The 24,880-nt window shown below is 43.5% G+C and overlaps 1 protein-coding gene across 3 annotated transcripts in view; it reads left to right on the top strand.

Annotated features, from left to right (window-relative positions):
- GAD1 (glutamate decarboxylase 1) overlaps positions 1-19,076 on the top strand; it is an 83,431-nt gene extending 64,355 nt beyond the window's left edge. For all 3 annotated transcript variants that reach the window (XM_083154838.1, XM_083154836.1, XM_083154837.1), the window contains 7 exons: positions 481-597; positions 690-754; positions 2,420-2,498; positions 6,592-6,741; positions 9,423-9,530; positions 11,174-11,263; positions 13,356-19,076. In XM_083154838.1, coding sequence (XP_083010964.1) covers positions 481-597; positions 690-754; positions 2,420-2,498; positions 6,592-6,741; positions 9,423-9,530; positions 11,174-11,263; positions 13,356-13,529 — 783 coding nt within the window. In that variant the 3' untranslated portion in view covers positions 13,530-19,076. The remainder of the gene's footprint in view (positions 1-480; positions 598-689; positions 755-2,419; positions 2,499-6,591; positions 6,742-9,422; positions 9,531-11,173; positions 11,264-13,355) is intronic.
- The last annotated feature ends 5,804 nt before the right edge of the window (positions 19,077-24,880 follow it).

The raw sequence follows: 24,880 nt of genomic DNA, 5'->3' as shown, positions 1-24,880 counted from the left end.
TGTTTCCCCAGCGGAGAAGCTGAAGCAGGAGAGAGAGGCAGAGAGACCAGCAGACACTTCTGCTTCCCCTGGCTCAGACGCCCCAGCACACCCATTCTGTACACAGTAGCCAATAGCTGGCTCTGTGTACAGTCAATTGAATCAGTGGGGGGATTTGTCGTCTCTGTCATGGCTGACTCGCCTCCGCTGACTTGCCTCCGGTGCTCAGCCAGCAGGCAGCGCCATGTCAGTGCGTCGAGTGGGTGATGGCACCCACACAGACCCCGCTGCCGCTTGCTCCCCCTAGCGGCTGCTGGGGCTGACTTACAGTAGTTACGCCACTGGGTGCTTCAATGGATTTGACCCTGTCTTCAGTACTATAGTGTTTTTTATTTTCTAATTTGGGAATCTTGCCCATCATATGGAAAACACACCGACATTATAATCTACATTCCGAACTGGTGCTGCATAACATATTTATAATACTCTTGTATATTGCAGGGACATGTCCCCCTTTATGTGAATGCCACAGCTGGGACAACTGTCTATGGCGCATTTGACCCCATAGATGAAATTGCTGACATATGTGAAAAGTACAACCTCTGGCTTCATGTGGATGTAAGTAAAAGTCACGTGGCATATTACTGTAATATCTTGGCGCCAGTCCTGTTACGTCATTATCATGTGACCTGTTATTTTTATCCGCACAGGCCGCATGGGGAGGAGGACTTCTCATGTCCAGGAAACATCGCCATAAGCTGAACGGAATAGAGAGGCAAGTAGAACACTGCTTGATGGCGTTTCCTAATGCCCTATATGTTTTTTTGTATGTGAGGCATCCGACGTTACATCATTGGACGCAGCAGCGGATTACAAAAGCCGGCAGTGGGAGTCTTTTTACTTAAGAAGCCTTGTGCTGATTTTGCGTCATTACACACATCCGCTGCATTGCTGTGTATAATACCCACCTGTGAATCATCTCCAAACTAATAAATAGCATATCAAATACCTCTCTCCATAGTACACATTGATACAACATTTTGCAGGTACCCCCCCAATACAGTAGCTCTCAGGGAATATTCCACAAAAATGTAATGATAAATAGGCCTTCATTGAGCGCCAGTGATGGAATGGAACTTACGTATGCTGTACACAGGCATGCAATGCAAACTCAGAACTGTGTAGGTGTAAGGACAGATCAACCTCATGGGAGCACATCTGTGTGCCTATCACGAATGACCCTACACATGTCTTATTGTATTTTTGGGCAGCAGTGAGAGAAGGTCACACTTTGTGCCCTTTTGTAAAGATAAAAAGCACAGAGTGCAGGGCACCGCAGACAGCAGTGCTTCTGTATCATGAGACACACACTGCCCGCTCTGGCATCCCAGCTCTCATTTACATGTATTGATCAGACAGTAGCTGACATGACGAACTTGCTGCCTTTCCTTTTTTTTTTTCCATGGCCTGGGGGAAAAGCAACCGTGACATGACCTCTTTATTTGCCCCACTGAAACTTGACAAAAACCGTCAGTAAAAATAAGGTTGCAGAGATTAAAATGAGGGGACATCTATTGCTATAAACATCAAGACGTCCATTGTACCAGAGCCGGAGCACTGGAGGCAAGGGACTATCAGAATACATTGCTGCGGTGTTATATAAGAGATGTGCATTGTATATATGTGCACAAAGCAGGTTTTCCAGTTCCAGGAGGCCTCCAGCTATTGAAGAGCATTCAGTGAAGAAGTAGGGAACACAGGGCATGAATATTATTGTACAAATAAATATTTGAATACAGAAATTACATTAATAAACAAAATACAAAGGCTTTGGGCCTTATTCAGATCTGATCGCAGTACAAATTTGTTCTCAAAATTTATTTATTTATTTTATTTATTAAAACCATGTGCACTGCAGGTGGGGCAGATGTAACATGTGCAGAGAGAGTTAAGCCGTGTACACACGGCAGCGATGTTTGCTAATATCGCGGGCAATATGGTCGCTGGTGAGCCCCTGATGAAGTCACCTTTCTGACGAAACGCGTAAAATTAACAAACCCGGAAAATTAACAAATACATGCTGCAATAAAAAAGCTTTTGTATTTTATATGTTGCCCTTGAGGCATTTTTATATTAAATCATATTTTGTCTTACAAATTGTCTAATAATTTCTGAACCTCTATTTTTCTTATATATATATATACATATATATATATATATATATATATATATATATATATATATATATATATATATATATATTCCCTTTCCCCTAAATTACATATTGTAACTAATTAAATTACCCAAACAAGGATTTCAGCCATTATGCTAACACTGTTGAACTGAAACTAATTTTATTTGGATTTTGCTTTCCAAAAGTGGTAACATTCTGTTATCATTTGTAATTTGTTGAATGTTTACTTATATTATTATTTTTCAGAGCGGACTCAGTCACTTGGAATCCCCACAAGATGATGGGCGTTCTACTCCAGTGTTCTGCCATTCTATTAAGAGAAAAGGTAAGAGACACTAAGTAATACCAGACCTGTAGAACAGTTGTATATGTTCATACAACACACAATGGGGGTTATTCTGGTTGATTTGCAAGGCTGCAAATGCCGATACGCGCAGTGCTCTTCCGCACAGGCTGCGAATGGATGTTTAACATAAACATCCATTCGCAGGCTTTGAGGGAACACCCACATTATTTGATGGTCGCCGACCATTGAATGATGTGGAAGGCTCAAGCACATCTAAGGTTACTCTGAGGTAACCTTAGATCTGCATGGACATTCGGAAGGAAGTGGGCGGGCAGCTGACATCAGGTGATGTCAGCTGTCTGCCCCCAGCGTACACGTCACTGGGCGGTTTCCATGGGAACGCCCATGAAATGCTGGGCGTTCCCATGGGCGCGACTATCTGCCGCCGCCCCCCGTCTGCAATCTTGGCTGCATGCACCCGGTGAACAGTCTTTTCGCCGTGGCTGCATGCACCTGGCATATGCAAATGCTCAAATGCATAACATCGGTCCCCGGGGGAATAAGCAGCCCTTACGAATGGACCAGAATAAGGTCCAAAGGCCAAACAAAGATGATCTGGACTATTCACGTATTTATCTTTACTCTTTTCTCAGTTAATTATGCAGATTTAGCTAACTTTTTGGTAGGTAGGTAGGAGTTCTTCGGAGTTAGGACCTAAATGTGTGCCCTTATTCAAAATCAACACTTTTTATTGGCAACTCTATAACTGCAACTTCCTCCCCATTTACGTACTATGATAAAACGATAGTGCATCACGACTGGCCGCATGAATAATACAAAAGTTGATTTAAGCATCCGAAATTAGAAGCAAAGAGGATTTTTTTTTCAATGACACTTCAATATATATAGAAATCATACAAGTCCAGACTTTGTGGTGCAACTGGCCGCAACCAGTTTTATTCAGCAGAAAATAAAATAAACATCAAAAGAAAATACCTTGCCTTTCCGGCACTAACTAAACACAGGATGTTCCTAACTGTCACTAAACAAAAACACAAAGTTTCCCAGTCAACACTGGGTGGCTCACTTGTATAAGGCAGCTTGTTTCTCACACAGAGATTCGGCAGTCTGCACCCACTGCTCAGTCTGGCAGCCTTTTCTCATTCCACTCACAGCTGCTTGCTGATTAGCCCTCTGTGAGGCCAAACACCTGTTTCTAAAAGGTGTAGGACAAGAACCTGGGACAAATATACCTGCCCTCAAACACTACTCCAGTGTTCTTGTCACAATATATATATGCAGCCGTCCCCACCACAACAGAGTATAAAACATTCTTATAAGTGTGCTCTGCAGTGTAAAGTAACATTTAAAAGATGGATGCAGCAGTTGTCATGACTTTGCATAAATGGGTGTGTTTTCCCTGTGTGACCAATCAGATGCAGTCATCATCATCATTCTGCAACGCACACCAGGGCTGTAGCACCAGCAGGTCAGAACCCTTCAGGCAACTACAACTGAATCTTTTCTCCAGTCATTTTATTTGCAAATCGTGTCTACATGACCAATGCCAACTTTTGTGTGTCCTTTCCATCCGTGTTCTAGACCCCCTCATCATATGCAGTCACATATACAGAACATGACTTGAATCAGGAAAAAATGTACATGCACTCTAAAGTTGACTGCAAATTGCAAAGGCAGCAGATCACACTGGGAGTGGATTAATAGATCAACAATGTCTTGGTAAACATTCAATAGGTGGACAAAAAAAGAAAGTCAAGAGTGCTTCAGGTCAACAGGCTCAAAAGGTGACATGGTTAACACATATTGGGCCTGATTCAGACTCACTCACTAGGCAGCGTATATTCGCTGCCTAGTGAAGGGGTAAGTGCCGCCCTGACAATATATCGCCATCCATGGTTGCCATCGATGGTGATACTGCAACCAGTCATTGATAGTAGAAAACTATGTGATGGATGACTATTTTGTTTGACTGATTGGCCAATGGGCTAATCAGAATGTGGGGGCAGGGCTTCCGGGTTGTAGGGGGTGGAGCTATGATCTCAACACCTTAAAAAAACAAAACAACGGTTTTGCTGTGCCATCAATGGAAGGAAACCATCTGGTTCTCCACAATCGATGGCAACATTATTCGACATCGGCCATACACCGTCAATGATTTTGAATCATCGATGGTCATTGGCCATCCCTAATGTGCATGACAGCAGTGGGTCAGAGAAGACCTCACAACTGACCCCCTGGACCCAAAATGAGGAGGTAGGCATTCATCATCATCATCATCATCAAATATTCTGTTCGCATCTTACACTGTGGTTTTGGCTACACATCTCTGAACTCTATGGGTGAGATTTAATAGGATGAGAGATTCAGAAAGTGAGAGATTTGGGAAGAAATCTCCAGTTTTTTTAAAGCAGCAATAATTTACACTGCAAAAAATCAAACTGGTTTTGCAGTGTAAATGATTGCCGCTTTAACCCCTTCCCGACATTGCCTTTTGTGTTAATTTTTTTTTTTTTCCTCCTTGCGTTCAAATAAGCGTAACTTTTTTAATTTTCCGGCTATATAGACACATGAGGGCTTTTTTTTTGCGGGACAAGTTGTACTTTGTAATGGTACCATTTACTATACCGTATAATATTCTGGGGAATCAGGAAATAATTCAATGTGGGGTAAAAAAAAAAAAAAACGCCATTCCACAATTTTGCGCTGGTTACGCTTTTTTTGGAGTTCATAGTTCGTTTAAAATGATGGGTTATCTTTATTCTATGGGTCGTTACGATTCTGGTGATACCAAACTTATATAGTTTTCGTTATGTTTTACCACTAAAAAAAAATAGCAACTTTTACGGTTTTTCGAATTTGCGTCGCGTCGCCATGTTCTGCGGCTTATAACTTTTTTATTTTTCCACCTACGGACCTGGGTGAGGGCTCATTTTTTGCGGGCTGAAGTGTACTTTTTAATTAATACCATTATGGGATATGGGCGACTTTCTGATCTCTTTTAGTTATTTTTTTTTTGGGTAGGCGATGCGACCAAAAAATGTAGTTTTGGCGTTGGGAATTATTTTCCGTTTACGCCTTTAACCGTGCGGGATAACTAATGTTATATTTTAATAGATCGGACTTTTAGGAACGCGGCGATACCAAATATGTTTATTTTTTTATTTTTTATTTATTTTTATTTGTGAAATGGGGAAAGGGGGGTGATTTGAACTTTTAATATTTTTTTTTTTTTTTTAACTTATTTTTTTTTTTTTTGTTACTTTTACTACAAGGCCCCCTAGTGTACTTGACCACTAGGGGGCGCGATCGCCTGTACTAGGTTCAGCCATAGAGCTCTATGGCTGAACATAGTGATTTTCAGCACTTTCTATTACATCCTGCCTCAGGCAGGATGTAATAGGAATGCTGACACGGCCAGCACAGGGGTCTACATTAGACCCCTGGCTACCATGGCAACCGATCGGCACCCTCCGATCTCGCCGCGGGGGGCCGCGATCGGCGCCGGAGGGGGGCGCCCCCCCTCCGATCAGCTATTTAAGCACTGCGGGCGCTTTGCCCGCGGTGCTTAAAGGGTTAAACGGCCACGATCGGCGAACTCGCCGCTCGTGGCCGTGAGAGCAGGTGCCTGGCTGTAATATACAGCCATTACCTGCTCTCTTTCAAGCCAGCTCACTCCGTGAGCTGTCTTGATTCCCCCGCAACCGACATATGACGTAAATGTACGTCATATGTCGGGAAGGGGTTAAAAAAAACCTGGAGATTTCTTCCCAAATCTCTCACTTTCTGAATCTCTCATCCTATTAAATCTCACCCTAAATGTCTTTTGTTAATAAGCTTTGTGGTTACTACTCATACAAAGAAAAACGTTGAAAGTTACTGATCACTGGATCATTTTTATATGAATTGTGTGTATACATTTATCTTCCATATGTATTTATTCTTCAATCCCGTAATGGCTGAATGCAGAGGGTTTTTTCATGTGACAGCGCACCTATATAAACATGCAGTTAATCACATGACTGCATAGTGAATATGCCATTCAAAAATGCCCTTATTAACATTTATTGCCCACGTTGTATTTATGTGCTTGTATTTTGCTTGTATACACCAGGGTGTTCTCCAAGGATGCAATCAGATGTGTGCAGGATATCTCTTCCAGCAAGACAAGCAATATGACATATCATATGACACTGGCGATAAGGCAATACAATGTGGTCGTCACGTGGACATATTCAAATTCTGGCTGATGTGGAAAGCAAAGGTATATGTCCACAAACAAAGCAATATATTAATGTCTGGGCTGCCTAACTTGCAACATCCCCTGTTGGATGGGGGAAAGGAAGGATATGGATAGCAATGGTAAGATGGCACCATCTTACAATTGCTATTCATATATATATATATATATATATATATATATATATATATATATATATATATATGTATATATATACGGTGCCATCTTACAATTGCTATCCATATCCTTCCTTTCCCCCATCCAACAGGGGATTTTGCAAGTTAGGCAGCCCAGACATTACAATTATTAATTGTGTGGTGCGAAACAATGGTCTCTCTCTCTCTCCCCCCCCCCCCCCCCCCCCTCTGTCTCTCGTCGACCGACACTCAGGTCTGCAGCCCCCTCCAAATGGGGTGATAGATAAATGCCGGGGTGCCTTCCCCACAGATTAGATAGACGAGTAGCTGTTCCTTTAAAAGAAACCAGGTGGTACTCCATGGACTTATTTTAGCTTGAAAACTGTCTCTCACAGTTGAAGTGTACCTATGATGGAAATTACAGACCTCTCTCATCTTTTTAAGTGGGTCAACTTGCACAATCAGTGGCTGTCCAAATACTTTTTTGCCCCACTGTGTATATATATATATATATATATATATATACATACACACACACACACACTCGCAAACACAGCACAAGGGCAATAAGGATTTGTATTAATAAGAAGTAAACAGGACACAATTCAAGATGTAATAATATTAGTAGTCGCTAGGCCGCTAGACGGCCAATAGCGCTATTCGGGGTGGAGCCGCGGAAAGTAACTGTGGCTCTACTCAGTTCATAAAGGGAGCGTGATCTGTTGTTTTCTTATTTTGCCAAGTCCCCAGGATGCCTACATGGAACGAAGAGGACGTGATCTATGCCGGAGGACCCTGTCAAGTATGGTTTCCTTCTGCAGGTACCCCATATAGATTTCTACAGGACCAGTGGACGGACAGATACCTACCTACATGTCAAGGTAGGTAAGTATCTGTATGTATGGGATCTTTATACAATAAAGTTTTACTTTAATTGTGTCAGTGTCTGTTTATTTGTACTGTTGTGGAACTAAAAGTTCCAGCGGGCCCTTTAATACCCCGCATGCTGGCACTTGTGGTTCTCCAAGTCCCTGCATGCGGTGCAGGCTTGCTGAGACTCATAGGGCCTATTCTTAGCTGGACAAAACCATGTGCACTGCAGGTGGGGCAGATGTAACATGTACAGAGAGAATTAGATTTGGGTGGGGTTTTTCTTCAAAGTGAGATCTATATTGCAGTGTAAAAATAAAGCAGTCAGTATTTTCCCTGCACAGAAACAAAATAACTAACCCAAAGCTAAATCTCTCTGCACATGTTACATCTGCCCCCCTGCAGTGCACATGGTTTTGTCCAGCTAAGAAGGAATTTGCCTCAAAGATTGAACTAGAATAAGGCCCATAGTTCCACAGCAATACACAATAGTTTATTCTATTTTTTACAACACCATCAGCCCAGTGCCCACCGCCCAGGGGCACAAGGGACAGCCCCAAGCTTCAGCTTGGGCAGGTAAATTCTGGAGGGGGGGACCCCTTCATTGGGGTGGTCCCCACTTCCTCAGGATCGCTACCCAGGCTGACCAGTCAGGGGGTAAATGCTTTGGCCATGGGGACTTGTATAATAAGTCTCCCCCCTGCTGTTGCATTACTCTGCTGGCTGGTTGGGCCTGGTGCTGGTTTTCTAAATACAGGGGACCCCTACTTGTTTTGTCCCCCGTATTTTGGGAACCAGAACTGGCCCTTGAGCCTGGTGACCCCTATTTCGTTTGTTCCCTGATTTTTTAAAACCAGGACAGGCTCTTTGAGCCTGGGGCTGGTTATGGCCATGGGGGCGGAGGGGGAGGGGGCAGGGGGGCAACCTGCACAGGCTGCCAACTCATATTTGTATACGAATACGAATCCGCCGGAATATGATTGCCTACGTCATTGGCCAAATACGAATCCTTAAATACAGTCGTATTTATTCGTATTAAGAATACGACTGAGTCGTATTCGTATTCTTAGTAAATTTCCTCCATTTTCGGCAAATAAAGTGTTACGGGGGGATGCAGTTAGGATGCCAGCCTTCAGTATACCGACATCGGAACCCAGACTCCCGCCAGAACATCTGCACCAAAACTCTGAAAACATCATGATGCCAATGTTAGAATACTGACACCCTGAGTGTAAGTATGCCAGGGAGGGTTATGGTCAGCCCGGGGAAGGAGGAGGTTTAGGCACTAGTGGGCAGATGTAGGGTTAAGAAAAGGGGGTGGAGAGGTAAGACTGCAGGGAGGGAGGGGGTGATAGGTTTAGTTGGTGATGAGGTCATACTCAGCCGCTCACATGGGAGGCCATACTCATCCATTCACATGGGAGGCCATACTCATCCATTCACATGGGAGGCCATACTCCATTGCTTACCTAGGAAGCCATACTCAAGTGCTCACATAGGAGGCCACCTGTCCAACTCAGAAGTAGGATGGAGAAACCCAAAGATGCATAGATCTGTTTGTGCAGACCCCCACCACCGGAACGGGGCCAAATTTGGTCCATTCCGAAAAGCCTGTTAGTTTGCACACATCCCTTTCAGTTGTGTGCAGTGACAGATGCAAGGCACACAAACTGATGTCACTCCTTCTTTTAATAACAGGGCACTGCAGGGTTCGAACAGCAGATCAACAAATGCTTGGAACTTTCAGAATACTTGTACTCAAAGATCAACAATCGGGAAGAATTTGAAATGGTCTTCAAAGGAGAGGTTAGTTTTTAAAAATGTTGTTATCTACGCACAGATATATCATTCCTAACACAGCACTAACATTCCTAACACAGCACTAACATTCCTAACACAGCACTAACATTCCTAACACAGCACTAACATTTCTAACACAGCACTAACATTCCTAACACAGCACTAACATTCCTAACACAGCACTAACATTCCTAACACAGCACTAACATTCCTAACACAGCACTAACATTCCTAACACAGCACTAACATTTCTAACACAGCACTAACATTCCTAACACAGCACTAACATTCCTAACACAGCACTAACATTCCTAACACAGCACTAACATTCCTAACACAGCACTAACATTCCTAACACAGCACTCACATTGCCCGATGAAGGGCCACACTGGCCAGGGGATGAAATGATCAATTGTCTATTGTTAGAAGCAGACAAGCTGTGCGCAGTGATTTGTGGGTGTGGCCAGTGCCATGTAGGCGGGTACTTCCCCTTACACTATCTGCCACAGCCTAGAGCTGTAGTCTAATTTTTAATCTGGCCCTAAATACTATCATAGTATAGTATGTACGGTACTTGTTTCCTAGCACGGCGCCCATCGCATCGCATACCATAAGGCATACGATGGCATGCGATGCGATGTTAGCCGATGTTATACAATTTTAAATTGTATACCATCGCATTGTATGGCATTGTATGGCATATACAATGGTATACGATTTTAAATTGTATAAGCACCCTAATGGGTGTTTTCAATGTTAAATGTGCCCCCCATAAGATAAATAATTGTATAAGCACCGTAATAGGTGCTTACAATGTTAAAAGCACCCCCACGCCACCCGTACTATCAACGCCAACCCGAAGCACTATCCACGTCGGCGTGGAGCTGATTTTATATAGTATGGCGAGCGCAGCGAGCCACCCAGCCCGAAGCGTGGCGAGCGCAGCGAGCCCCGCAAGGGGACACGGAATACATGTGAAGTAATGCGCCTCCACTCGCGGGGCTCGCTGCGCTCGCCACGCTTCGGGCTCGGTGGCTCACTGTGATTGTAAAATCAACTCCACGCCGATGTGGATAGTGGGGGTATGAAAAGGTCTGAGGACGCGTACCGCCGCCCCTCTCGGGCACGCATCGGGTTAACGTCGATACTAGGGGTGGCGTGGGGGTGCATTTAACATTGTAAGCACCCATTAGGGTGCTTATACAATTAAAAATCGCATAGGGGCTTATACAATTTAAAATCGCATCGCATGCCATACGCCCGCATGCGATGCGATGAGATGCCATACAATGTAATATCGTGGGCGCCGTGCTAGGAAACAAGTACCATATGTACAACTAATACTGTATGTTGTTAGGTCTTCATTTTCTCTCGTTTAAGACTGCATGAGTGAATCTTAAGTACAAAACCACTGCAGCATGTTCCCTACAATTGGAAGATGGAAAATAATAATTTTATGAAGTTGCATTGATGGCCTCATACTTATGTTACTGTGAACCAAACGCATGGTCATAAGGGTATACATGAGATGTTCCTCTATTTAAGCAACATTAACCCTTTTAATAGATGGACTTCTTGTCAATACTGAACCTCATCATGCCCTGCTAATAGTTGCAGGATTACTAACATGGAATTTTACTGTTTTCCAGCCTGAACACACAAATGTTTGTTTCTGGTACATTCCCCCGAGCCTCAGAGGCATGTCTCCATGTAATGAGAGACAGGAAAAACTGCACAAGGTGAGGCAACTGTATGGAATGTACAAATGCATGACATTATTGACCCACTAGCGGTCGGAGATGTGCCAGTAGTACGGTCACTAGTGGGAACTTTCAGTGGGATCCATTGCGACTCATAAATGGTATAAGAACAGCATATGGAATCCGAACACGGGACATAATCTTGTGTGTATCTATAATGGATAGTGGATCTCTGGCAGTGGCAGCTTCTACCTTATAGTAGGAGGGGTGCTGCCGCAATGCCGACACCCCCTAGCTGCTGCTCCTGGCCAGTTCCCTCCACCTCTGTGGTCCTGGTGTCTGTACAATACAAATAAGGGATAGGGGTGTTGGGTAAAGGAATAAGAAATAGGAGTAATGTGCTTGCCTGTAAGGAAAAAGGGGTTAGTATAAAATGTTTACAGCTCCTTTAAGGAGTGAGTTTGTTTAAGATATTTGCGGTGGTTTTCCGGGGATCACGCATAGACTGCGCACCTACAAAAGTTTGAATAAAGTTTTAAGCAAATAAATAGGAAACCCTAGCAAGGGGCAACCATCCTTGACAAAGAGTGACCCGCTCGAAACGCGTTGGATGCCGGGAGCGTGAGCCGGAAACACGCTACCCCCGAACTTCCGGTATTACGAGCCGGACGGAGGACCGGGAGACGGATACGCAGTTATACCATCTGGACAAGCGCCGCACTGAACCTGCTGAAGAGAAGAGGTATTGTAGGGACAGTGTAGGTGCGCAGTCTATGCGTGATCCCCGGAAAACCACAGCAAATATCTTAAACAAACTCACTCCTTAAAGGAGCTGTAAAACATTTTATACTAACCCCTTTTTCCTTACAGGCAAGCACATTACTCCTATTTCTTATTCCTTTACCCAACACCCCTATCCCTTATTTGTACAAGCGCCTTAAATACCCCAATACAATTACCAATACCCAATTAAGGCTGCTAAAAACCGCTAGCGCAGTTACTTACCCTTGTACCTCTGTACAATACAGATGACAGGCACCGGCGCATGCACTCTACCAACCTCAGTATTGCGCATGCCTCTGGTTCTATGGGCTGCTTAGGCTACAGACCATAGAAGCCAAAGAGGCAGCCCCGGAGGGAGGGAACAACTCCCAATGGGACTGCCTTGGGTGACTGGTAGGTCAGACTTCCAATAGAAAGTCACTGCCAGTCACAGTGAAGTCAGTGCAATATCACAGACTGCCTCTGGCTTCACTTGGGCAGAGCACAGTGGTGGATTTTACCTGGGGGGCTGCAATCCTGCAGCCAATAGGTAGAAACCACCACTGGTCCTTGGGCAGTGGGGATCCTAACTGCACATCCTGCACCTGTAACCTATACTTGCCTCTCCCCTGATATTGGTATTGTCATTGGAAAAATGGAGTGCAGACCATTTCCCTGAAGATCTGTGCTTGTCCTAGTGGAAAAGGTTGGGGTTGCGAGCGCATACATGAAGACTGCGCACAATCCTCTTCCTATCTTAGGGATCGATCCTATTCCGTGCGGATGATTCATTGACTCATCACGGCACAAGGCGCACTTTACGGTGGGCTGTATTCACTTAAAAACGCTTGCACCTCCATAGAGGTATGAGCAATTTTAAGCGAATTCGGCCCAGCAAAGGGTTCGTGATTGGCTTAATTTGGGTGCCGTTATCAGTGTTTAAACGAATCAAAACAGCACCCGAATGGCACCTTGCACCCTTCGGACCTAATAAGGCTTCCAGATTAAGTTTCATTTTTACGTTGATACTAACTGTAGACTTAAGCTGGGTACTACACACTGGCTGATCTGCATGACCGATGCAGTCCAATCTGATCATCATTCGAGAACAGAGGTATACACAAACATCCAAGCTAGAATATACCAAATATAGAATACAGATACAAGTACAACTTTGCATGAAAATTTCCCCTCTACAATTGCACAAACATTATAACTGGACATTGAAACCTCATTTCTTGTATTTCAACATTCTAATACAAACTCAAGTTATTACTGATCTATTCATATTAAGCTATGCACAACCCTACATGACTACAGAAGACCTTTGACCTCTCACCAACTTTTGATATCTTTGGCTTCTTCAAAGGTTGCTCCCAAGATAAAAGCTCTTATGATGGAGTCCGGGACAACGATGGTGGGATATCAACCCCAGGGAGACAAGGTCAACTTCTTCCGTATGGTCATTTCAAACCCAGCAGCCACCAAATCTGACATCGACTTCCTGGTGGAAGAAATCGAGAGACTGGGGCAGGATTTGTAATCGATGAGCCCATGTACAGTTAACCCTTTCTGTGATGGTGGGGGAACACCTACTCCAGTACCCAGTTGGCTGCCTAGTTGCTTAGTTATTCCCTGTGACCCAAAACAGGAGAAAATTCTTATGAAAATGCCCTCTGTAGTTCTCCTATGGCACCTTAACACATATAGGTTGCTGAAGCGTATATATGTAGATCATTGAAACACAGATATTATCTAACATGTGTACAGTGAAACCTTATATATGTGTTTGTTAAGGTTGTCAGAAGCGTACAAAAAAAAAAAAAACAAGATTATTGAGTGTCGTAATATGTATCCACTTGTACAGTATGTCTGTGTGTGAATATTTATGTACAGGGCCGGCCCTTGACATATGTAAAGTAGGCCTTTGCTTCTAACAGTATACGCTGCTAGAGCAGGATTCTCAATCTATCGAAAGTTAACATGTGACACAGACTTAAAATACAGGGACAGACTGACGGACAAGTTCCTCAAACTCCACAGAAAAATCTCTCTGAGACAGGTTTAAATTTGCATTGTAAAAGCCCAGTTCATACATGGCAACTAAGGGAACCGAGTCCTTACTGATAGGATTGTAAGGCAACGGCTGTAATGCTGTTTACATCAGGAAGAAGGATACAGATGATGCTGTAGCTGGATGATGCATGTGATAGTTTTGCTGCTACAGTCACTAAATGTGCCATTGGTGGCAACAGTTATATCCCACAATGCATTGCAAGGTCCATTTGAAGCATATAAAGATCCGGCATGCCACTTGACTTGGAAGCACTGTACTGGATCCACATTGGGGGGGGGGGGGGGGGGGGGGTTGCCCTATTGTGGTTATCTGTGGCTTCAGAAAAAGAGGTTTGGCTCAGGGTGGCTCAATGGTGCAACTTTTTTATGCCCCCCCCCCTTTTTTTTTTTAAATGGTAGGTGATATTATACAGCCAAGGATATAAACTCCTCAGTCCAAAAAGCATATAACCCCATTTGTCAGGTTCTTTGCAGTGCATCTTAGGATTTTAAGGGGGATATTCAATATCTGACAATATTTCCGACAGTGGAAATATTGGCAGCTAAGGTATTCAATCCTGGCCGGGACTCACCTGCTACAGACCCGCCTCCCTGTGGAGGCCCATCTGTATTGTTAGAAATGGCTGTGTATTGTCAAATCCGCAAGCGTCTTTTTGACAAAACGGACGCGTTTTTGCCAATCCACTGACTTTCCGACACTCTACAGCCAGAACATTATATTCCGGCTGTCGACTTACTGACGGAAGAACTGGAAACGGCCCGGGATCCTGCCTGTCATGACGTTCCGACAGTCGGAATGCCGGATTAAATAAGCCCTTTAATACATTTATCTGCTTTTATTCAAAAGTAGTTCAAATTATAATGACAATGAATTTACCGCGATGCACTAAAATACAAGGAAGAATTGATTAACCCTGTACAAATATACACACAATCATATTTAAATGTGCATCTGTTTGTGCCAGACAGTGCAACCTTAGGTTTGTGGGGCTGAATCCTGCCGAATAGTATTGTTCCTTCCCTACTCGGTAACCAAACTAGTCTGAAAAGCATTAACCAGTAAATAGTTGTGCATCCTCATCCAGGTCTTGGCGGTTATAGTTACACAGTTGTTGTTAACAGGTATATTCTTGCTGTGTTTCTAGGGATTAATTTGTGTAGATTGTGTATAAGTTTGTGAACTGGGAATAAATGTCATAGTTTTACAGCAGTTAAACTGATAAAGTATAGGTATACAAAACCAATTGCTTATTTATATGCAGAGATTTACCATGTTAAAGAGGTGTCTTGTATTTTCTTCCATTTGTATTGTATTCTATTTATATATATAAATATATATAGTATATATTAATGAGGTAAGTTCTGAATAATGTTTATTGTAATTTAGTGTCTTCGTGAGCCAAAGAAAACAAACAAAAAAAAAATACATAGTGAAACGTGTAACTAGTGCCCTACAATATAGTTCAGAGGATATAATATCTAAGCCTAGGTTTGTCAAAGGGAACTAAGATTTAGCTTCTGTTAATGTCCATTAGCATGGATGAGGTATAAATAATGTTAAACCGTGGCCACCTTTGAGAAACCTAGTACATAGGCTCGTTAAAAAAAGAAAAAAGCAAAACTATAATAGCACTTTAAATCCATCAACATTGATTTTTTTTTTTCTATAAATTACATCCAGCCGGATCAATATTCAATTAATTTATAATGTAACATTTGAATCACACAGGCCTTTCTCTTCTCACTAGAGATCTGTAATACCCCTTTCACATCACACAATCACAAGTTGTTGGCAGCCAGGCGTGCAGTGTGAAAGGGCCATTTCGAATATCCCGGATCCAGCAACCCGCCATCTGACCCGGGATAAAAGCAATGTTATTCCCGGGTCCGACCTGGGTTGCTGGGCAAAGTGAACTGGTAACCTGGGTCACCTCAGTGCTGCCTCCTCCCCCGCCCCCACGTGACATGCTGCCACTCCGCCCGAAACCCCCTCCCCCCACCGGATGACATTAGTGACCGGGCTACAAGCAGCAAACAGCGCAAGTGGTATGACCCGGCATTTGCAATGTGAAAGGGGTATAACTTGTCTGAGTTTATTTACAGTTAATTGGGGTGTATCCTCTAAAAGTGTATAGAGAAGGTAAATTGTTAATACTAAAATGGTGGAAAATGATCTCCAAATGTTGTTAAAATAATTATTTTATCTCCAGTTTAGCCAGTGTTGAAAAAATCATTTTCTTATTTACCACAATTTGACTGACAGTTTACCTAATAAAGAGATTTGATGAAATTACTTTTCATAAAAAAATAAAACACCCCGCGAATTAAACGTGTAATAGCACTGCAACAGGAACTTCATGTACATAGATTAAATTATATTGATTCTAATTTTGTGACGGAATAGACACCATTGTGTGAAATAATCAAGTTCTATTCTCCAATCCGCACTGAATTTTCTTATTTTTCTGAATTTATGGTTTACTAGTTAGGAGCCCTTCAAAATGACAGGACACCACCAATGTTCAAAACACTTGAAATCCCCCATAGAGGTGAGCAACATATGCCTTTTATTATATGAAATAGAGAAGGAAAAACATTTAACTGAATTCAGCACTGTGGCGGTGGTCCATGGGGGGATAAAATGGAGATGGGAATTCTGCAATACTTTTAAAAAAGTTTCTCCAGTGGAAAACGCAGAAAATATTCTGTGGAAGAGTTTTTAAATGAGAACCGGACAGTATTGTAGCATGCATTATGCCTGACTGATCATTTTAGGTTTACTTTATTTTTTGTTTAAACCTATAGCCCTTTTTTAAGTTGTATAAAATTATAAAGGATATAGAAAATAAAAAGAGAGAAGAGGCAGCATGTAAACCAAGTAGTACAAGTCTCACGTAGTATTTCCCAAGGGAGAACCAGAGGCAGAACTCTGGGAGGCAATGGAGTCATCTGTCGCCAGACTCCTGCTCCCAAGGGGGCACCTCTCCTCCCCTGCAAGTTTAAATCCGTTAATAAGGGAGAACATTGAAATGGTGTATGTAGATTTTATGTTCTACTATGTTTCTTGTTAACTCTTTTTATGCTACTGAACGTGTAACGCTGAAACAATAATCAAGATGGTGCTCTCTAGTTGAACGTGAGCTTTTGGGGAACATACGTCATTATTAATTTAGTAAATAATGTTTTCACAGTACCTATGAAGTGCCAATATACACCACTTGTCACACAAAAGATTTGATCACTTTGTTGTTTTATTCCTGTATCACTGGGCACAAAATGTAAATCTAATCCACTACTATTTATATTTATAATAGTTTCCTTTCCGGAATTTTAACCAGCCTAGTCTTCGCTGACAAGGATGCGTAAATAGCTATATAGTCTAACGTTTCTGTTTAAACCTACTTCTTCTAAATCCCTTTCAATCTCCAATGATGTTGCGTGTTGTAAATTCATAAGGATTACCAAAATGTCTCCTGAAGTTTCACTGGTTGTGACAATCTTGTGTCCATCTGTAAAAACGCATTGCAACACTGTCATTACATTCCGATTTCTCCGTTTCCTCATTCCTGTTAGATGAAAGCACATGGTTATATATCATAGGTAAAACTGATTATACAGATTAGGTGCCTACGCATGTAAAACGCATTAGGAATCATTTTGGTGCTGTGGATTAATCTGTCGAAATAACTATGGGTACATGATATAAAGTTTATAAACCAAATGACAATAAGCTACACGTTATTGTCCATTCTGGGATAAATAGTGGTAGAGATTTAAGACAAACTACAGTCATCAATCACTATGGATAATGCTTGTCTTGCACCTATCCCTTACATGTAGTGGAGGCAGCCTTATAGTGAGCTGAACCAACTTCCATGAGAATTCAGCTCCTGAACTAATGGGGTGATTCAGCTTGGCTCAGCCAAGCGCGAATTCGGTCTGGGAACCAATGTTGTGGTTCTGCGCTTGCGTATTGGCAAAAATACACATGTGCAGGGCCACTGTGCGCCTATCACAGTTGCCGAGGCATTTGCAGAGGGGGGTGGCAGGTGAGCGGACAGGGAGCTGACACATGGGGATGCCCAGCATTTCCTCGGCATGCCCACAATGGCAACCGTGGCGAAGCCTTTATGGGGCAGTCGGCTGACGTCATATGACATCAATGCCCGCCCCCTGTTAGCCCATCTGCGGTCCAGATAAAAGTCAGACCAGACTGACTTTTATCAGAGAGCAACAAACCCTTTAATGGTTGCCGACCATCGAAAAAGTTTTCCCTCGTACGGCCGCATCTGAATGGATGTATCAGCGAAAACATCAATTTTCCTGCAAATGCGGATATTCACTCTGCAAAGGGGGAGTGAGCATTCGCTCGCCGGTTGGACGGAGTTTCCCCGCTCGGTAAGCCGCAACTTTACGCTGCTTACAGAGCCAAGCTGAATCATCCATTAAGTGACGTCTGTGAGGAACTTAGTGCATCAAAAGTGTTTTAACGTTGTAAATGTTTGAATGATCTAATACGGTGTGCTGTTTCAGCCACAAAATAGAGGACGCCTCCTCTGTGTGTAGGAAGCAGATGCACTTTAACTGATTCAATGCACTTGAGCGACTAGCTCATACTCTAGAACATAACGTATAGAATTAGAGAAGGATGATATTCTAATAACTAATTTAGCTATTAGGAGTAATAGGTGAGAAATAGAAGTTAAAGACTTTTTATTGCCAAGCTGTGATTGGTCACTGAATTACCACTTGTGCTTGACAGCGTAATTCACAGACTTATAACCGAGAAGACTCCATGTTGTCTCAGGAGGATGTCAGGAACCATAGCAATAGTCACACTGCCATATTTGGTTTTGTCAGGGCACAGTGTGTGTGTGTGAAAAGTGAGAGATATGGTATGGTGTGATGTGATCAATGGACCCTTGTTATCCTGTGACTAAAAAGAGATGTTTAACTATTACAGATGATATGCAATGCAGTTTTAATTTTACAATAAAATTCTACCATAAAACCGTCTTTGTTAAGTTATTGTGTCAGATTCTAATTTGAAATCTCATCTTGTTATATTACATACGGATATTGCCATAGCTGTTTCATTTAAGCTTTGCACAAATTAACTTAAAAGCATTTAACGGGGCCTCATTCTTAGTTACATTCACATCCAAAAGCGACCTCATCTTGGGATTTAGGGGCAAATTCTGACCCCATTGTTTGGGTCTGAATTCAGGCCATTACCTAATGTTGGGGGTTTGGGCACATGCAATTATGCCCCGGGTGCATGTGAGGTTTTGTGACGGTGTACACATCACCTCGCATGCTAGTGAGGGGATTCGGGCGCCAGGGGAGACGGGGCCTTCAGCCGGGGTTTGCTAGGCTGCGAGTATACCTGTTTGCTAGGCTGCGAGTATATACAGGTCAAAATTGTGGTCTGCATAAGAACCTTCTGCACCAAACATGGGATGGGTGTAATTCCTAGTGCAAGGGAACTCCAACATTAACTTTTTGAAATGCACTCCCACTCTATTTTCTCTCTACTTTTCTTTTGTTTGTATAGTTTAAAGTTTTTATTATGATTTAATAAAAGTTATATTTTATCATTGCTCTTCGGTGCACCACACCTAGAGAAATCTTTCTCTTTCCTCATTACCATTACCAGTAATGACAGCTGCTCTTGCAGCCAGAGGCCTGGGAGTCATGCGGTTACATAGATGCATCTGACGCAGAATACAGGCGACTGCCTGCATGTACGCAAAAAGAACTGGTTCAACAGGTAGGTGATTGCGCCCGGGATTGCTGCTGTGTGTATATTCCGTGGGTCACTACACTCCCACTACACAGATACACCAAAAGCAAATTGAAGATACACTTCAGCGCTATCCCAATAGAATAAAGCTACAGCACATCAGACTTGCTTGTAGATCTCTGGACCAACTGATGTCCAAATATAATCTGAACCGAATTGAAGGACTCCTACTGACCTCCAAGTCTGATGTGCTGTAGCTTTATTCTATTGGGATAGCGCTGATGTGTATCTTCAATTTGCTTTTGGACTGCCTTCATACAGTATGTCTTGGGATTGCTAGAAAAAAGGGCAAAGCAAGGAAGGGTCCCGCTATGGAAAGTCGCCCAACCCTCAGGATATTGCTAAAACCCATCATTCCTGTCCATACATGCTGGGCAAAATTGCCCAGTGTGTATGCACCTTTAGGAAGCAGCAAGAAGAAATTACTACTCCACAGCCAACGTGCATCTTAATGGTGCAAAAGTTGCTTCATTTTGCACCCACTACTATTAGCCTCAGGGAACCCTAATCTGTGCCTTAGGGCCCTGCAATCAATCGTGTGTTAATCTCTTCTAGAGGTAACCTATTCTGCCCACAGATATCCTATGTATTGCATGCACAATGGCTGCCTTACCTGGTACTTCATGAGGGTGGACTACATAACCCGTGATAGTTATTATCCAAAATGGCTTCACCAATCCTGCAGTATAATTACTGTGTGCTTAAAGATTTCTGAGTGACTTGTCTATTGCTGTATAACTTAAATCTTGTGTATTATGGGATTGATTCAGAGTTTATCTGAAAATCTTTCTCAAATGGGCAAAACCATGTGCACTGTAGGTAGGTAACATGCAGAGTGCGTTTGCGATATATATATATATACATATACATACATACACACACATACATAAATATGTATACAGACACATCATTCTCTACTGTAACTCAATCTCGACTGTCTCAGGACTTGAAAAATTTGGGACTAGCCATAATCCACAGGGATTACCATAATTCAGATCCTCTGCCTTTGTTAATGCTGACACTGTCCTCCTTTCAGGCATGGTGGGGGCATAGTTATTCCAGTCACCTGGAAGCAAGTTACAGTTTGATGCCCCTCTCTTTATATATACACACACACACCCTTTAGGCCAGAATTTCCGTAAAAAAATGTTTTGGTACTTGTGTAGTTTCACGGCGCCAGCATGGCGCCGTGCTAATTCCGGGTTCCACGCTCGCCAAACTATCTAAAATAAAGTAATTTAACTCCATGCCAACATGGATAGTTCATACCTCCACTATACACGTTGGCATGGAGTTGATTTTCTTTTGATAGTTCTTTTGATAATTATTGCTGTTTGGACTTCCAAACAGCAATAATTATCATGGTTAGTATATGGAAAATATTTTACCCTGTTGCCCTTCAAATAATGGATCAGGCCCCATTAATAGCTAAATAAGTAGAAGGTGTCAGGGATAACCACAGGATATAATGAAAGCAATTTCAATATTTCAAGTTTTGCCATCCCTGACAAAAGTGCGCCAACAACTAAACTGCATTCCTTGCGTCATATGGCTAACTGCAATGAAAAACTGCAACCACCTCTAATGCAGGTGAGGTTCAAGAGATGTCCATGTGCAGTCCCCCCCCCCCCCCCCCCTCCGCTCTAGCTGCCAAAGATATAGACTCTGATCACTAGGAGACCCTAGCAGTGTCCCAGAGTATTGTGTGTAGAGAAAATGGCACAGAGGATGCTTTCCCAGGGTCACGCCTGAGGCTTGAATCTGTTCTGTAGGTGGCGTGTAGTGAAAGCTGGGGGGTTAGATGATGAGCATGAGATTAGATGAAGTAGGCAGTGATTGCAGATAGGCAATGGAGTTCGATGGTATAGACGGTGACCAGACAGGAAACAATAACCAGGAGAGGCAGTGGAGAATCTGTAGAGAATTGTCCGGGATGGGTCCAAAGAATGTGGGCGAACCACTGGAGGGAGTCAGGCTTTGCAGCAAGATGTTAAACTACACGATGCCAGAAAAAGTAAAATATTCACAGGAGCAGATCTAGCGATGCAGCTACACTGGAGGCATTATTGCACTGACAGATTGAGGCAGTCCTCCCAGCATCCTTATAGTGGCAGGTGACAGCTGATAGGCTGAGTCCCAAACTGTGTGTCAGTGAGGTCAGAGTCAGGTAACAGGATTGGCTGTTGAAAGTCATGTTACCTGATCCAAACTGGCTGGGGAAAGGGGGGAACTCCGATGTGCAGAAGGAATGGCTGCGGCCTTCAAACATGGAGGTGAGGATGAGCATGATGGAGGGCCTCTTGGAGCAGGTACCTGTTACGGAAGATACAGCGCCATGGTGTTTGGTTGAGTGCCACTTGACGGACACGCGCCGGACTGACACCAGTTTGCCCGCAGACCGCACACTGTACCGCAGAGCAAGCTTAGAGAAACTTGAATGATAAGAAAGGGTTTCTACGTCTCTGGATCATGACACCCAGTGATTATTCTACCGTGTGCGTGAAATGCCAAAATAATTGCCTGACAACGCGGGACTACAAAGGGGAAGTATTGAAACAATGGTAGCAGGGTGTGCGAAGTGGACCCCATTAGATCCTGGGGACCCATATGCACTGCATACAATGTTCCCATTACAGATATGCCAATGTTACAATGATTGTGTGTGTGGTGGAATCCACCCATCTCCTGCACATCAGTGCATACTTTTGGCCACATCCATCACTGCCCCTTCTGGCTGGCTGGTGCTTTACCCTTAAAGACTATTATGTGTTTTACCCCTTTCACACATCAAATGAATTTCCTGGGTGAAGCAGTTCCATCGGCAATTTCATTAAATACAAGGGTCATTTTTCTGTGTGAAAGGGACGATCCGGATCTTAAACTCCGGATCTCCGACCCTGCAAAAGACCAGGGTCAGAGACCCGCAAGTTAGATCCAGGTCGACTCTTTCACACAGGCAAAAAACCCGTGTAATAGAGGAAATCTCCGGGTCTAAATTTTAGACCCAGAGATTTCCTCTCCTGTGTGAAAGGGGGTCGGCCGCCGCTGTGTGAAAGCGGTGTAAGATAGAAACTGTGCTGCAATAATTATATTTTAAAGGTCAGAATTGTTAACACAGTATGAAGATTAAAGTGCACAGAGACAGAGCTGGCAGAGTATAGTTGCAATTTATTAGTTTAACATTGTCAGTTGTTTTCATCAAATATCTATCAGAAATAATTGGTCACACTATTAAAAGCATTTTCCTTAAGTGCCCCAAGGCTATTAATTAGTAAGCCAGACTGTGTCCCATCTGAGAGTTTCCCATTTGCAGAAAGCAGATCCAATTTAAATGATCACTGCAGGTTTTTGTTTTCTATGACTGAAAATGTCACAATTCATTCAAGCTCCAGGCTGCAGGCTAGACAAGAAGAACTGCCGTAGTGATCCAAGGGTTTATACAGAAAATCAGGACAAACGAAACACTTCCGCATGCTGCCAGTCACAGTCATAGTCACAGTCACAGTCACAGTCACAGTCAAACAACTGAATACACAAATTAAAATCTTGGAAGAAACAGAATTTCAGCTGAAACTTTTCTACTGGAATAAGGTGTGTCACTATGAGGGATATTCAATCCAGGGTAAATGTGAGTACACACGGGTGCAATTTCATGTAAAATCGCTGGGAATATGGTCGCCAGCTGCGCGCTCCCGTGTGCACTACCTAATGGTCGCTGGTCGCAGGAGCATGCTCCTGCGACCAGCGGCTTTCCTCGGCGATCGCTGTGCCGGGAGGTCAGCGCCGGGGAGATCAGCATTGATCTCCCCAGCCCCGTGCCGCTGCTCCCTCCCTCCTCCCATCAAAGTAACAGCAGCAGCGTCTGCTGCTGCTGCGCTCCCCCTCCGCCCCGTAGCAGTGTCTCCTTTTCATCGCTGATGAAAAGGAGACACTGAGCAATAGGATTGCTGGGGATATATTGCTAGCAATATATCCCCAGCACTCATATTACCCCGTGTGTACACAGCATTAGGCTAGACCAGTGGTGCAAGTAGAAAAAATGACTTAGTGGTACTGTGCTGTGCGCCGAGGGCGCGCGGCGGGAAAATGGGCGTGGTCAGGGGGCGTGGTCATATGACACAAGGGGAGTGGCTACATGACAAAACTTTATGCCCCAGTGCCAGATATGCCCCCCACAGTGCGAAGTATGCCCCCAATGCCAGATATGCCCCCACAGTGCCACACATATGCCCGCACAGTGCGAAGTATGCCCCCAATGCCAGATATGCCCCCACAGTGCCAAACATATGCCCCCACAGTGCGAAGTATGCCCCCAATGCCAGATATATTTGATGTAATATTGTACCTTGCATGTATTTTAAAACAGTAAAATTTGTTATACTTTTCTAAACCAATTGGTACTGTTCATTGATACAAGCGCTGCTCGACTCGCCCAAGTGCGTGTCCTTTCTTTCTATTTCACCACCATTGTGGGGGGGTGCCAAGGCCAGGATCTCCATTAGAGGATAGCGTGACCCAGTGCTATTTTTCAACAGGCTCCAGCAGGAACTGAGGTCCTTATTCTAGTTCACTCTTTCTGACAAATTCCTTCTTAGATGGACAAAACCATGTGCACTGCAGGTGAGGAAGGTGTTACTTGTGCAGAGAGAATTAGATTTGGGTGGGATTTTACTTCAAAGTGAGATCTATATTGCAGTGTAAAAATAAAGCAGCCAGTATTTACCCTGCACAGAAACAAAATGACTCACCCAAATCTAATTCTCTCTGCACATTTTAAATCTGCCCCACCTGCAGTGCACATGGGCCCTTATTCTGGTTGGTGCGGTAATATCCGCGTGCGTTCGGGCCGCCGATGTTTTGTGTCTGCGCATGTGCAGAGGCGTCTCTGCGCATGTGCGAGCGGGGCGTTCGGCCAAATCCCGCATGAAATGTGAACACTCCGAACAGGGGGTGGAGAGGGGCGTGAAAGGCTATTTGGGCTCATTACCATATGCGTACGCCCCGCGTTTCATGGG

Source organism: Crinia signifera, chromosome 7 (genome assembly GCF_055691185.1).
Source record: "Crinia signifera chromosome 7, ASM5569118v1, whole genome shotgun sequence".
In the NCBI taxonomy this organism is placed as follows: Eukaryota; Metazoa; Chordata; class Amphibia; order Anura; family Myobatrachidae; genus Crinia; species Crinia signifera.
Note: the sequence above shows the minus strand (reverse complement) of the source record. Positions and strands in the feature narration are given on the sequence as shown.